The 16,464-nt window shown below is 40.4% G+C and overlaps 2 protein-coding genes across 3 annotated transcripts in view; one reads left to right on the top strand and one right to left on the bottom strand.

The window, feature by feature from the left end:
* LOC103722450 (flowering time control protein FY-like) overlaps positions 1-5,602 on the bottom strand; it is a 42,214-nt gene extending 36,612 nt beyond the window's left edge. For both annotated transcript variants that reach the window (XM_039117031.1, XM_039117032.1), the window contains exon 1: positions 5,076-5,602. In XM_039117031.1, the coding sequence (XP_038972959.1) occupies positions 5,076-5,196 (121 nt within the window). In that variant the 5' untranslated portion in view covers positions 5,197-5,602. The remainder of the gene's footprint in view (positions 1-5,075) is intronic.
* A 6,938-nt stretch (positions 5,603-12,540) lies between these two features.
* LOC103721550 (uncharacterized protein At5g39865-like) lies at positions 12,541-13,855 on the top strand. Its single transcript, XM_008811815.3, has one exon. It carries the CDS (start codon positions 12,571-12,573, stop codon positions 13,471-13,473), a length of 903 nt encoding a protein of 300 aa, XP_008810037.1. The 5' UTR covers positions 12,541-12,570; the 3' UTR covers positions 13,474-13,855.
* The last annotated feature ends 2,609 nt before the right edge of the window (positions 13,856-16,464 follow it).

Raw genomic sequence — 16,464 nt, 5'->3', positions numbered from 1 at the left:
TGGAATTCACAATTCGCACCCTCACTACTATGAAAAACTAGAGATTTACAAGTATAAAAGAAATTAACTTCTTTAGAACAGGAAGTCAACTGTTTTACTTGCAGTGAAAAATTGAATTTCTGGTACAGAAGCACTGAGGGAAAACTAGTTGATGAGTAACTAACTAAATAGTCATTGAAGATAAGAACACACCCCAGGAAGTCATACTCCAGCAGGATTTGCTTACAGCCAAGTCCAGTATCTAGGTATTCATGGTGAACAAATGCATGCAATTGAATGAGAAAAATATTAAAAAAGTAAATGAAGAATTTACATTTGTTATTAGGTGAAACTAGAAACTGTCTACATCAATTCCCTAAGGCTCAATTTTCATCTTATCGCCCTTATTCTTGCAAATGCGGAGGATTTCATGCCTTCTGAACTATTAGATTCCATGGTTAGCCTCCTGTCAATAGGTGATGCTGTCCAATTTGCAACAGACTAACCTTCTAGTTATCAAAAACTTGGTAATATCTCATGCTTCTTTACCTTAAAAGAGAGCAAGTACCAAACCAAAGGGTGTTTTGTTGATAAAGTAAATGTTTATAGATGACAGTTGGGTTTACTTTAGGGTTCAGGTGATATGGACTACAAAAGCATGACATAGATACAGTACAGAGACTGGTGCCTACAGGCTATAGACACCATGAGAGGCCTTTCCCATTATAATGGTAGAGATTTATCAAGGGGTTTATGGGGAGAAAATCTAGGAAAGAAAAGAAAAATAGGATATGAAGACAAGATAATTTGCACAACTTAATAGAAAACCACAACCCCAAGAAAGAAATCTTAGCTTTAGAAGTTAAATTATCAGGGTGTATCCAATGTCATACTATTTTATACACCAGCAAATGATTAACAATGTACATCATTTCATGTAGCACTAGCACATTGTTCTGGTGCACTTTCATATTTAACAATCCAACTGCCTTCAGCATTCTATGTATCATTTGTTAAAATCTTGCCCACAGGTAATGTTAACAGGGTGGGGATATTTTCCAAACAGCATAGGAGTACTTGCACAGAAATTTCCTTATAAGCTTCCAAAGAAGAGGCCTTCCAATGAGATGAAAATACTAGTTGGACAGCAAGCTTTGGTATGTCAAAGTAAGCCTCCTAGGCAAAGAACAAACCAGAAAAACTAAGCCTAAGTGGAAACCAACTCTTAATATCTTAGGCCCAAGTGCAATAACCTACCTAAACCCTCCACATCAACACATTAAAACAGCAAGCAGTTTCCATGTCCCAAAACCACTGTCCTGACCACGACATTCAATAGAAAATATCGATGAATCTCCACAATTTAAAAATCATCCTGAAGCAACTACAAGACTACAATGCTCAGTCTCCGAAATCTGCTACTTGTGCAGCAAGTGCCGCGCAATTACAAGTTCCCAACAGTTTAGTTAATCAACTCACCTCATCCCAAGATCAATTTTTTCTTTTTATTTTTTGAAGAACCATCCAAAATCCACATCAAAGTACTTGTAAAGCATGCAACACAATCATCTTTACGCAATTGGAAGGCTACTAAGATCAAATGTTGCATGATTATTAGTTCAACATTTTAGTTAACCAACTCATCTCATCCTAAGATCAACTTTTTTGTGTTTGAGAAAACAAAGATTTTAAATACTATTTTTCCGCGGAAATGGATATGATTTTGGTACTGAAGTACTTACCAAAACTGACAGACTCCAAAAAATTGAAGAACCATTGGTCCCAACGATGGTATGCCATACTAACCCAAACCAGGCGGTATGGAATGTAACGTACTATACCAGTTCGGTACCAATACCCGGTACGGATGGTGTACCGACACTCGATACACCAAAAAAATTATGTATCGTACCATACCAACACTGTGCTAGCGTGGCACTGGTACGGGGCCCAGTACCAAGATGGCGAACCTTGATCCCCACTGATACGATAGCCACTAGGCACCAATACGGATCAAGACAGATTGGTAAAGCTGATATGTACTGGTACAGTTGTTTAGGCATCTTGACACCCACACCAGTGTCGATTTCATGCCAGAACTGTAAGGTACCAATTCTATCAAGTACCATCCCATCTCAGCAATTTTTTAAACCATGGGGAAAAACCATCTAAAATTCACATCAAATTACTTCTGAAACATGCAACACAATCATCTTTAAGCAATTACAAAGCTACAATGCTCAATGACTCCTCTACGACTTGTGCAGCAAGTGCCGCATAACTATGAGTTCCCAACATTTTAGTTAATCAACTCATCTCATCACAAGATTAAATTTTTCTTTTTATGTTTGAAAAAACCATCCCAAAAATCCATATCAAATTAATGGTAAACATGCCACAAAGTCATCCTTAAGCATTTACAAGGCTCAGTCTACATAATTTGCTTGTGATGCAGCAAGTACCGCACAATTATGAGTTCCCAACATTTCAGGTGTTGTTTTGGCATCACTTTTAGTTTTCTATTTTAAAAAACAAAAAACTAGAAATTATGTTTATGTTTCTACTTTCCTAAAAATATAAACATGTTTCATATAATCAATCATGTTTTAAAAAGAAAATGAAAATGGCGGGGAAGGCAATGGTAATAGCAGCGAAGGCAGAGGTGTGCAAGAGCTAGTGGCATCTCGGAGGTGGCCACGATGGTGGCGATAGCGTAGTGGAGACGACTAAGATGGTGGTGGCAGTGATGACAATAATGGTGGTGGCTAGTGCACCAATGATGTGGCAGAGGTAATAACAATAATGATGGTGTGGTGGTATAGTGGAGGTGGCAATGGCAATGATCAAGATCCGCCGTACCGATACTAGTCGGCGTACCGATGGCAGCCCAGACCGATATATACCGGTTCTGTACCGGTCTGTACCGGCTCCGTACCGGTACGGTAGTCATATCGGCAAGTTTTCCAATAAAAACTTCCAATACTGGATCCCGCGTTGATCCGGTACCGGTTGCAGTCCAAACCGGTTCGTACCGGCCGGTACGACATACCCTGGCAGTGATAGTGGTGACAGTGGTGACAGTGGTGGCAGTGATAGTGGTGACGGTGGTGGCATGACGGAGATGGCAATGATAGTAATGATGGTGTGACGGCAAGGACAACAGCAAGAATGGCAACAACGGCAACAAGGGAGGCGATAACGATGGAGGTGGAGGTAGAGTTGGTGATGGTGGTAGAAAATATGAATGTATTGCTTTTGAAAATATTGAAGGTAAGGATTTCTCGCTTTCAATTTTTCTAGAAAATAATAGAAATAACTTTTGAAAATAGAAAAAAATAAAAGTATTAAACATGATTTCTATTCAATTTCTGTAATTTTGTTCTAAAAATAGAAAAATAAAAATAAAATCAATGCCAAACAGACCCTTAGTTAACCAACTCAACTCATCCCAAGATCAATTTTTTTACTTTTCAGTTTGAAAAAACCATTCAAAGTCCACATCAAATTACTTGCAAAACATGCAACGCAATAGTCCTTAGGCAATTACAGGGCTACAATACTCAGTCTGCACAATTTGCTTTGGTGCAACAAGTGTTGCACACTCATGAATTCCCAACATTTTAGTTAATCAACTCATCTCATCCCAAGATCAATTCTTTCCTTTTATGTTTGAAAAAACTATCCCAAATATACATCAAATTACCTGTAAAACATACGACCTCAATCATTTTTAGGCAATTACAAGGCTACGCTGTTCTACACAATTTGCTTCTGGGGCAGTAAGTGTTGCACAATTATCAGTTCCCAACCAATCAATACATATCAACCTAAGATCAAATTTTGCTACTTGTGTTAGAAAAAATCAACCAAAATCCATATAAATTACATGTAAAACATACAACACAATCATCCTTCGGCAATCATGAGGCTACAATACTCGATCTACACAATTTGCTTCTACTGCAGCAAGTGCCGCACAATTATGAGTTCCCAATATTCTAATTAATCAATTCATCTCATCCTAAGATCAAATTTTCCTTTTATATTCAAAAAAACCATTCAAAATCCGCATCAAATTACTTGTAAAACATGCAACACAATCATCCTTAGGCAATTACAAGGCTACACTACTCAGGCTACTCAATTTGCTTCTCATGCAAGATGCAACACAATCACCCTTACGCAATTATAGTGCTACAATGCGCTTACTCTATAGAATCTGCTTCTTGTGCAACAAGTGCACACAATTATGAGCTCCTGACCTTTTAGTTAATCAGATCACTCATCCCAAGATCAATTTTTTTTGTTTGAAAAAAAAAATCCAAAACCCATATCAATTTACTTGTAGACCATGCAATGCAATCATCCCTAGGCAATTAGAAGGCAACAATGTTCAGTCTACATAATTTGCTTCTAGTGCAACAAGTGTCTTACAATTATGAGTTCCCAATATTTTAGTTAATCAATCCATCTCATCCCAAGATCACATTTCTCTTTTTTTATATTTGAAGAAAATCCAAAATCCACATCAAATTATTTGTAAAACATGCAACACAATCATCCTTGTGCAATTACAGGGCTACAATGCTCAGTCTACAGAATTTGTTTCTAATGCAGTAAGTGCCGCACAATTATGAGTTCCCAACATTTTAGCTAATCAACTCATCTCATCCTAAGATCAAATTTTTCTTTTTATATTTCAAAAAATCATCCCAAATTCGCGTCAAATTATTTGTAAAACCTACACACAATCATCCTTAAGGCAAGTACAAGGCTACAATGCTCAGTCTACACAATTTGCTTCCGGTGCAGTAAGTGATACACAATTATGAGTTTCAACATTTTAGTTGATCGACTCATCTCATCCCAAGGTCAAAGTTTTCTTTTTATGTTTGACAAAGCCATCCAAAATCCACATCAATTACTTGTAAAACAAGCAAATAGTAATACACATCCAAAATCCAAACAATCAGCTACAAAAAGAGCGTATAAGTAAAGCAGGAACAAAAACGAAGATGAAAATAACAGCTATCAATTCTGAGACGAAAAAACGTTTTTTTTTTTTTTATCATTTGTTTTCTTCTCCTGGATCGTACCTTCGTAGGGGGGCGGAGGGCGTTGGTACTCGGGAACGAGATTAGTGGAAGACGCCGAAGGCTGCCGCATGGATGGCCCTCTGGGGAAATCCCCGACCGGCTGCTGCTCGCCGTACATCATCGCTCCGCCAGTTGCGGCCTCCAAACCCAAATCCAAACCCTAACCCTAAGATCGATGGAAGGATGGGCTGAAGAGTCCTTCACTCCGGTGGAAGAGGCGACGGAAAAGAAACCAAAGAGACGGGAGACTGGCAGCAGAATTCGACGTGCCCTATCGGCTGCTCTGCGAGACTTGGAAATTGGAATGAGAGAGATTAGCTGGAGATTTTTTATGGATTGGGGCGGGAAGACGGAGTCCAAGTGGGAAAGCACGTGACAATGTGAATTTGGATGGAGAGGGGCAACGGCAAGCCTTGATCAAGACAGCCGTATCTTGTAATTTGTCTCATTTTAGTTTGGGTCACTTCCAGTTAGGGCTGTCAAACGGGCCGAGCTGCTCGGGCTCGGCTCGGGCCCGGCTCGGTAAAAGCCCGGCTCGAGCTCGGCTCGTTAGTCAAACGAGCCCGAGCCCGAGCCCAAAATGAGGCCCGTTTAAATCTGAGCCCGAGCCCGAGCTCGAGCCCGAGCAGCTCGCGAGCCCAAACGAGCCCAAAAGAGAGCTCCAAAATCGAATTGGATTGGTTTGGGTTGGGACTTAGCCCGTTAATCCAAACCCAATCCGTTAATCCTTCCCTCCCACCTGACTGGCTGACCACCTCCTCTTTTTTTTTTCTTTTTTTCTTCTCCTTTCTTCTGGGTTTCTCCAGAAGCTTCCGGTGCCCTCCCCTCCCCTCTTCCGGGTATCCCTCCCCTCCTCCCCTCCTCCCCTCCCCTCTCGCCTTTCTCCTCCGCCGCCGATGACTCGCTGCCTCCCTCCGCCGCCGATGCCGAGCTCGGTTCCGTTTCTCCCCTCTCTCTTTTCCCCTCTTTGCCGACTCCTCCACCGGCGATCGTCGCTTTCGCGAGCTCTCCAGATCCGAGCTCCCTCCGCCGCCCTTCGTTCGTCTCAGAAGAAGAAGGCACCGGTCGTTAGGGCTGTTAACGACCGCGAGCTCTCCAGATCCGAGCTCCCTCCGCCGCCCTTCGTTCGTCTCAGAAGAAGGCACCGGCCGACGAGGTGCGTCTTCTCTTTTTTTATTTCTTTCTTCTGAGTCGCCTTCGTTCGTCTCTCCCTCTCCCTCTCTCCAGATCCGAGCTCCCTCCGCCGCCCTTCATTCGTCTCAGAAGAAGGCACCGGTCGTTAGGGCTGTTAACGATCGCGAGCTCTCCAGATCCGAGCTCCCTCCGCCGCCCTTCGTTCGTCTCAGAAGAAGAAGGTGAGTCATTCTTCTCCTTTTTTTTAATTTCTTTCTATCCTTCTTCTCTTCTTCTTCTCTCTCCTTCCTTCATTCATCTCCGACGAACCGCCGGAACTGAGCTCGGCTGGCGGCTGCTCGTTCTTCTCTCCGACGGTCGACGGAGACAGGGACGGGGATGGCCGGATGGGGCTGGGGATGGGGCGGGCTCGGGCTCGCCGCTCGGGCTCGGGCTCGGGCTCGGGCAAACGAGCTTCACGAGCCCGAGCCCGAGCTATGCCGCCTGAGCCCGAGCCCGAGCCCGAGCCCAATCCTGGGCTCGGTACCGAGCCCGAGCCCGAGCCCGAGCCGGGAAGTTGGTGAAACGAGCCGAGCCGAGCCTGCGGAGGCTCGGGCTCGGCTCGGCTCGTTAACAGCCCTACTTCCAGTGATTTATAGCCAGCTCACTTTAAGGAGTTTCTGAGAGTTCGCTTTCATTTGTATAATTTAACATAATTATTTATCATATTTAATCATATTATTAAATATATTCTATTTTATATAAATTATAAATAATTCATATAGAAAATAATAACTAACTTACTTTACCAAGCGAAAGAGGAATATGTCATTTTGGATTTATTTGTCAAATTTTATGATCAGACTACTTTTAGTTTCTTTTTTCTCATGAATATCTACAAAAAAATAAGTTAGACATATAATACATATGCATCTTTATTTATTTCTATCTCTATCTTTTGTCCCAGACATCTCAAACCAATTAGTCTCTATTTTTTAAAAACAAATCCATCTTTCATCTGCCAATTAGACTCTTTTTAAAACTTGGAAAAATTATAACAGACCCTGGAAGTTTAGTCGATTTCCACTTACCACTCTCTTGTTTAAAGATTTTCAATTAGATTTCTTAAGTTCATTAAGTGATACAATATAGTCTCACTATCCATTTCTATTCACATGAACTCATGTGATTGCATCATGTATAATGGTCGCGTGATATATTTAGACATAAAATGCCCTGGATAACTTTTGAACTAAAATTGCTTGATCGCAATTAGCTCTCTTTGATCCCGTCATAATCACCGACCATGGGCCTTTCCAATATATGAAGGGAAAAAAAATGGTGGATTTGATGGTACTTGGAAGCACCTTTCTAAGAGCAATTGTGATGGAAAATTTAGGGGCAACTTCTCCTCTCTCTCAAGGAGAGCACCACCACCATCATTGGAGGAGAGAGAGGAGGCGAGTAGGCTTGGAGGGTTTGAAGATGTGGAGGGGCTTGGGGGCAATGTTAGTGTCCCATTAGGCCCAAACTAGAATCCTAACGCGTGTAAGCCATGGTGGTTGTGGCCATGGTTCTCGAAGTTGGAGGTGGATGGGCTCATAATGCTCTCTCTATTCCGACCATTGTTATGCCTAACCCTTCTCCTTTCTCCTTCCTACCAGGATAGTAGAGCAGGAGAGAGAGCCATCAATAGAAGAGAAGAGACATGATGCCATGAGCTACTACGACATTTCAATTTTGCCGCCCTCCTTAACCTAGACTTTAAGTTCACGCCAATCCTCACCCGATTCCTAGAGCTCACTGAGTCGACCTTCTAAGTCAAGCTAGCCAGTGCTGTGATTGCCAATGCTCACATCCTCCACCCCTCCTTCATCATCATCCATCGCTTGCACCAGGATCCAACATGATGATGCTTGGTTATTTGCCTTTGATGCTGGCACCACCCTACATTGGCCACAAGCGATGCTGGCACCACCCTTCATTGGCCACTAGCAATGTCGAGCTTCACCTCTTGTTTTGCAGTTGAAGACAACAACCTCCACTGGAGTTCTCCCTAGGGTCTCTATGGAACCTATTCCATCCAAAAATTATCTCCTCATTGCCTTCCCAAGCATGTCTCCTTAGTGAAATACATCTGCTTAATGGTACATGTTGGTGCCTTTTTTCCATCTAGTTTTAGATGAGTCAAGAAACTCAGGATCTCTGGGGAGCTCGATTGGTTGAGGTAGAGGGTAGCTCACTAAGCTTGATCGGGCGAGGCCTGGATGCATATGCAAGCATGCCACCGACATCTAGCTAGTTGGAAAGGGGTGGTTCGAATAGAGGATAGAGAGTAGCATGGGTCCAGGAGCCTTGACCTTCAAGGACTTTCGCGATTGTCACACCACCGTTCAAAAGAGATGGAAATAGATCAAAATGTAGTGCTAGGCTATAATAGGAGAATAATACTAAGTTATGGTAAGAGTGTAGCGCCGACCTATAGTAAAAAGCTAAGTTACGCCTCCTCCTATGATAAATGACTAAAATAAAGATAAAGATATACTGATTGGATTGATTGCCGATGATTCCTTATAAAATACAATTTCACTTATTTATACTAATGCATAATAACTATCCACAAATATATTATCCACTTTGATAGTTACTTCTCATGTCTAGTCTCCACTCTTGACGGTTTTGGTAACTATCGTCTACCATCTCTCCGCTATGCATAAGTACGATCATTCTACAACTACTAGGTTGATAATCATACCTCATCAATCTTCAACTTATCTTGGCATAGCTCATGTTGGCCATCTTCCTTCATTTATCCTACCATATTGTCTTCTATTTTTGAGAATCTAAGACTGGTATATTCACCTCGATCTTCTAACAAACTAACTCGAATTAGTTTTCTAGCCTGTTTTTCTTCTCAAGGCTGAATTCTATCTATTCAACTTAGGTGTCCACCCATGTGTAATTTCACATGGCTGCTAAGGATCCGCCGACCCGCTATGAACTGCTGCCGGCCGTTGGGGGCCGCTACAACCGGTGAACTATCACTTGATTCGAGCCTACCACCTCTCCCAAAATCTCTATAAATTTCTGAGCCCCTTCAGTCGAGCGCAGTTGCCGAACTCCCATCTTCCCTCTCTAAAAGCCCTCTACTGTCCTGTTTCCCTTGTTTCGAGCCTTGCCACTGTAAAGCTTATTGAAAACCACCATTTTTGGTCGAGCTCCATTGCACTTGGTAACCCCCTTATCTCCTTTATGTGAATACAAGATGAGTGAACCAGATTTGAGCCTCCATTCTCTTGCTTTTGAGCCAAACCAAGACCTTCTCAGTCTTGCCACCTCCACCGGCTACCACCACAGTGGCCATCACTACCAACTCTCTAAGGTCATGCTGCTGGACCTCCAACAGCACCCTGGCCTCTTTCCTCTCCTGTTCCTCCTCTTTCTCCCAATTTTCTTCTTCTTATGTATTCTTTTCTTCCCATTTTATCCCGATTTATTTATTTATTTAAAAAAATAAATTACTTCCCTAGTTGTTGTTTCCTCTTTGGCTTGTAGATTAGATGCAGGGATGATCCATGCTATTAACAACCAAAACCAGACCCGACTCTGATTTAACCTACCCTAAGATTCTCTCTCTTCTTCCTCTTTCTCTCCCTAGGTAGGCTCAGGGATCTTAGTGTAAGCCTTGTTTTTCTTTTTACTTGAATTTAAGTTGACCCAATTTGGAGGCCTTTTGTACTCTAGACGGTAGACCAACTCGTTATTTCGGCTTTTGCCAGGTTTTTTTGAAATTCGATCACTATTGATCTTCTTTGAGCCACCTAATTATGTCTGAACCTGACCAGTTAAGTTCACCTTGCTTACACCGACTTAGACAGTCAGGCATCACCACTTGACCACTCTGATTTAGGGGTATGAGGCCATGCCCCTAATAGTATTTTAATTTTTGACTTCGTTTGGCTTCTAAGATAACGATAAAATTAATAATATTAAAATAGGTGAATCTGGTTCATCTAACTGAAGTTGAATTTTGAAGTAAGAAAAATTAAGTATTTTAATGCTTCAAAGTATATTTTCTGAATTTTTAGTAAAATAATAATTAAATTTAATTATGATATTCATTTTATACTTGGTTAAACGGATTAGGCATGTTACTGTTATGATAGTAATTATTTTAAAATATGTTATATATTATGTTATAAAATTTAAAAGATATGATTGGATAAATTATAAAATGTGTTTTATATGTATGTATTCTCAGTACAGCTATGATCTAGCCTCACCAATGAAGATTATTCGTTGGCCCTATCGACTTGTGATTTGACAAACTAGTTTTGACACTGAACCATCGGTGATTAAAATAGTAGTATTTAGACATCGAACCACTGATGGTTAAAAATAGTGGTATTTGGCATTTTGTGCATTTTGACTTATGCCACTGGATTACGTGGCCATAGCCTGATATTAAGTTTCTTGTATCAGTTTATGAAAATAATAGTAAACTTCAAAAGAGATATATATTTTTCAAAAATTTATTTATTTTCAGTCAATATCTTGCTCTTTAACTAATTATTTATTTGGCATGCTTAGACCCTATTTTGGGATATTATGTTGCTTACTAGGCTAGTATAGCTTATTATCTTTTCTTTCTCTATTTTTTAGATCTAGATTCATGATTGTTTGGGACTTGGAAGAGTGTGCTAGATCTTCTGAAGATATTTATATATTTTTTTAAGAGTTCTAGTTAGACTATTTAGACTAGTTAAAATATTTTATTGATTCGAATAAATAATTAAGCACATATTGACTTATGTCACTTTGAAACAATTGATTGTAAGAATTGTTTGTATAAGATGTTTACTAAATTAATTTTCAAGAATTATTGTTTTGATATGATTTGTAGCCTTACATGCTTGTATGGTCCGCCATACAAGTATACAACATCTGTTATGCTGTGGGTTCGGGGCGTGACATATATACTGCAAGATACTTTGATATATACCTAGTAGTAATTCAATACATACCTCTAAATAAATTGATATACAACTTCTAAAACATACCTTTTACTAGTATACACTATATGGCGAGGTAATACATATAAAGCAAATTAGTCATCTAGCAAGCTAATACACGTTTCTAGGCAAATCGATACACACTTTCTAAAATATTATGTTCATTAGTACCAATACATAATACAATAGTTTTCTAACTTTGTTTAATATAAGAAATTATATACATAGTACATAATCTTCAAAATATTGTGTTCATCAGTACTGATACATAAAACACAGTTTTTTAGCTTTGTTTAACATAATATAAAAAATTATATATATATATATATATGTATATATAGGGAATTGATAACCTACTCTCTGTTATGGTAGGCTATCAATCTACCTATATTTTATTGGACAAAAATTACCCTTACTTTTTATAACTCTTAAAGGTATTTTATGTCTTTTTACAATCTCACATTAACTTACCCTCTCAACCCCCAATTAATATTCTCTCTCTCATATATATATATATATACATACATACAAACAAATAAACATACATACATATATGTATGTATATATATACGTATGTATATGCATATATATACATACGTGTATATATATATACATACATATATGTATGTATGTTTATCTGTTTGTATGTATGTATGTATGTATATACATATATATAGATATGTATGTATGTATGTATGCATATGTATGCATACATATACATACCTATATATATATATACATATATACATATACCAAGGAGAGAGAAAGTATTAATTGAAAAGTTGAGAAGGTGAGTTAATGTGGGATTGTAAAAAGACAAAAAATATCCTTAAGAGTTATAAAAAGTAAGGACATTTTTGTCCAAAAAAATGGGTAGATTGATAATCTAGAGTAGGTTATGGATGGAAAGATTCTCAAAGAGAGAAGTTTGGAGAATGAGAAAGGAACTTGAAAAGAAAATAGAAGATCTCATGGTCATGGATGAAAAAGATAGCTTCACGAAAAAAAAAACTAATGGAGAGATTTGATAAGGAAGAAAGAGGATGCCACATGTGATTTCTTTTCTCCTATGATTTTTTTAATTACAGAACTAACAACTTCATTAGAGGAAGTTTATGATTTTTGGGCTCCTTCATTGAGATAGACAGTAGGGGATACGTGTAGTATCATTATCTAATCTGTCCGATACTTTTGTCTAGTCCAAACCAAGCATTCCAAATTCCATTTACGACCCCCCTCCCCTCTTTTGAAAATTAAGCATTTAATTTTTACCATTAACTCCATATTAACACTAAAAAATAGTAAAATTAAGCTCGAATTATCTCAAAAAACCACAAAAAGCAAACTAAAGTAGCCCATCGGTCCCCTCCATGGGCTGTACCTCTTCTCACGATCCCTGCATCTCCCTCTCTCCAAAGCCGCCGCTTCCGCCGCCGCTCCTGTTAGGGAGAACCCCCACCCTCTCCTCCCCTATCGTGGTCCACCACCCATCCCTCCACAAGGGCGAGTCCACCCACTTCGTCTCCCTCACCTCCACCATCTACGGCTCCCTCAAAATCCTAGACGACCCCGATCCCCCTCTCTCGGCCTCCTCCGCCTCCGCCGCCGTCATCATCAACGCCTGGGACCTCATGGACGGCCTCGACGATCTCCCCTCCCCTCCCTCGTCCTCCTCCTCCTCCTCCTCCGCCGCCGCCAAGAAGCCCTACCTGCTTCCCCGATCCCTCACCTACCACCATCACCGCCGCCCGACGAAGGCCAAGAACGAGCACCCCGCCATTAAGCCCCTCTGGAAGCATCTAGCCGACGAGCCCAAGCGCCCTAAAGTCGTCCTTTACTCCACCTCCCTCCGCGGCATCCGCCGGACCCATGAGGACTGCTGCGCCGTCCGCTCCATCCTCCGCGGCTTCCGCGTCGCCGTCGATGAGCGGGATCTTTCCATGGACGCCTCCTATCGGCGGGAGCTGCAGGCGCTGCTCGGAAAGGGGCGGCCTTTCTCGCTCCCCCAGGTGTTCGTCGGTGGGCGGTGCTTCGGCGGGGCGAAGGAAGTCTGGCAGCTCCACGAGGCCGGGGAGCTGGGGCGGCTGCTCGAGGGGGTCGCCGGCCAGGACCCTGCGTTCGTGTGCAGCGGCTGCGGCGGGGTTCGCTTTGTGCCTTGCCCCAATTGCAGCGGCGGCCGCAAGGTGTTCGTCGAGGAGGAGGGGAGGATGCGGCGCTGCGAGGAGTGCAACGAGAATGGATTGGTACGCTGCCCTAAATGCTGCTCTTGCTGATGGTCCCCACACGTAAAAAAATTGCTACTAAAATTAGATATCAAGAAATGGGAAGGAATGAGATATGATTTTCCTGTAATTTTCTTTCTTGTTTTTGGGTCAATTTGGATGTAATTCAAATGCACTCGATTGATTCTTGAAGGGGGTGGGATCAATTGAGATATATATGGAAGTAACTGTTTCCTTGGTATGTAAGAAATGGGGGCTATAAATGACGGGCTTTTGGTAATGGTGATTGTTGGATACTTGGTACCTATGAAGGGAAAAGAACATTTGGCTTCTTGTCCTTCGAAAGGGTGTGGTTATGATGATTGAAGTAAAATTGTTTGTATAAAACTGTCATAATCAATTCATCTATGCCAATATGGAGTTTGGTTTGTAAGTGTATTTTTGGAATAACTGCAGTTAATTGCTCCAATCTTTGTAGGCAGAAGCTGTAAGTGAACAATCTCCACTTCATGCTATACTGGTTGGATTCGTTTTTCTTGTTTTTTTTGGTATGGAAATATTTGTGGAACTTCCTTTTGGGATAATACTAGTGATTAGTTTCTGGTATTATATTAGTGCACTCAAGATGGTTCTCATTCAGCAAATCAGAACAGCGGTGGCAAAATTCTATTTCATATGAGCCTCTAATTTGTGTTGTGCATGCAATGCTGAAGATATTTTTTTGTATAGGATTGATTTGGATCATTTTTTTGTTTTACAAGAAATTATCAGAAGTATGTAGGGAATGGGTTTATGTAAGGGTCATGATATGAGCCGTATGGTGCAAAGTGATTATATAAAAAAATGGTAGTAGACTTTTTAGATAGCGGAAGGAGGTTGGGGAGTTAAGAGGAAATTTGTCAAGACAGGCATCTTTGAGCTGTTTCATGATATCAACAACAGGTAATTATGTAAAAAGATGGTAGTAGACTTTTAGATAGTGGAAGGAGGTTGGGGAGTTAAGAGGAAATTTGTCAAAACAGACATCTTGGAAACAGGCAGTAGGATACTGATATGAAGGATGAAAATCAGAATAGGAAGCAGCTAAAGCGCTGTCTTTAAGAGAAACTGGATAGGAGCACTAGGATATAAAAAATTGATGTAATCACTAGAGTGCTTTTCAAAATGGATATAAAAACATAAATTAGATAACATATCCAGGCCTGAAGCTAGCGTATGAATTTAAAGGAACAATGAAAAGAATGTTAGAAACCCAAGAAACTCATTATGGTTTGTTTTGGAGGTGAGAAGATGGGGCCAAAACTGACTGGTTTAAGTTCAGGGTTGTCAGGCTAGAGTAGAACAAGAGATTGGTTCTCAACCATATTTCTGTCACAGTTCTACATGATCATTGTAAATGGTCTAATTGGTAGTATTTTCAAATAATTATAGCAATCAGTCTAGATAAGGATCCGAGTTGCATGCCTCTTACTCCTAAGAAAGATGATATCCCAGAAACTCAAGGAGTATGGTGGTCTGCCAAACAAGGTGTGTAAGATCATATGTAACATTTTGGCCCAAGAACTGAAGGGAACTTGATTCTCATTATTGTGAATGGAAGAGCAGTTATAAAGTTAGAATCAAGTACTATTAACTTTGGTTTGCATACAAATGTATTATGCATGATATATTTCCAAAGAGCAAGGCATCACTAAGAAGATTGAGTGTGGAAAGGCATATTATATCTTTCGTAGGATTTTTTGGGTATATGTTGGAGGTAGTTGGTAGTTTTAAACAACCTGTTATGTGCTGTCACTTTTTGAGGTCTTAGCATTCTTGCTAGTTACAATGAAGTGGAGGTGACCTTGGTGAGTTGTCCTCTGTGTTAAAAGAGGGCTGAAGGTGAAGAAAAACCTGAAATGAAACAGGTGATAAGGAAGAGACTTTGAGGTTATCAGTGTAATGCTATGTTACATAGACTTGAGTAGGGTTGTTGGGTGTGGATGCTTTTGTGAGTATCAGAGCCTATAATCTTCAAGAAAGTCATCCTGTGGACCTGTACCCACACAAGAAATCCATGTCCATATCCAAGTGTCCATGTGGCTACTAAGTGGCAAATTGAAAGGTCCTGATAACGTGGATTATATGGCCTTTTGCAGCCTAACTTGTATGCAGGGATGTGTTGTTTTCTAGGAGGAGCATATGAAATATTTTAGTTTTGGCAAAAGTTAAATCCTACCTTTTGAGTTTGAGTAGAGTGACTTGTGGCTGTCGTTGCATGGAAAGGTGAATTTGGAGAGAAAGTTTGGGTTGTCTTGGCAGAATATTGTAGTTATTTTTTACCTTGACATCTTTGCAAATTCACTAAGAGGATATGCTATTCTGTTCGTTATGCATTTGATCATCTTTTCTTAGTGACTTGATGTTTTGTTCATTGCATGGAATTGGCTTTGCTGAATAATGCTATACACAAATCCTGGAATTTTTTTTCATGTGGATGGTAGAGTTGAGACTGACATCCATATATGTTATTATCATTATCGAATGTCTACAGCATATGTCCCCAGGTTGGTTTTGGTATGGTCTTTAGATGTGTTCAGCTGGGGAATTGGCCCTTTCCTTTGACTTCCTCCTACTTTGGAGATTTGGTGTTTCTGATGGCCAATTATTCTCACGATATCTAGGTTCATCTTGTTTTGTTTCTTGTTTGCTGTTTCCGATGGGCCAATTACTCTTATGATATCTAGGTCCATTTTCTTTTGTTTCTTCTTGTAATCATTTATCATTTTTTTCTGGGAATTTGTTTGTTAATGTACGGCGAGTGGTGGTTATTTCAGTTGTGATGCCAGAGTGAGATAAAGCTCTAACATGATCTCAAGGTTCTGCATTTTTTTTTGGGGAAACTAATCACCGGTCCAGTGTTGGACTGGAGTATAAGGAATAGTCCCTGTTGACCGATCTTTTAACTCCCGGTCCCGAGAGTTTTTGGCTTTCTAAATGGTGACGAAACTACCCTTTATTCATCCGTTGGGCTTTCCGGCTTCCTTTGCTCCTCTTTCGCTC

Source organism: Phoenix dactylifera, unplaced genomic scaffold, assembly GCF_009389715.1.
Source record: "Phoenix dactylifera cultivar Barhee BC4 unplaced genomic scaffold, palm_55x_up_171113_PBpolish2nd_filt_p 000164F, whole genome shotgun sequence".
NCBI classification, from domain to species: domain Eukaryota; kingdom Viridiplantae; phylum Streptophyta; class Magnoliopsida; order Arecales; family Arecaceae; genus Phoenix; species Phoenix dactylifera.
Note: the sequence above shows the minus strand (reverse complement) of the source record. Positions and strands in the feature narration are given on the sequence as shown.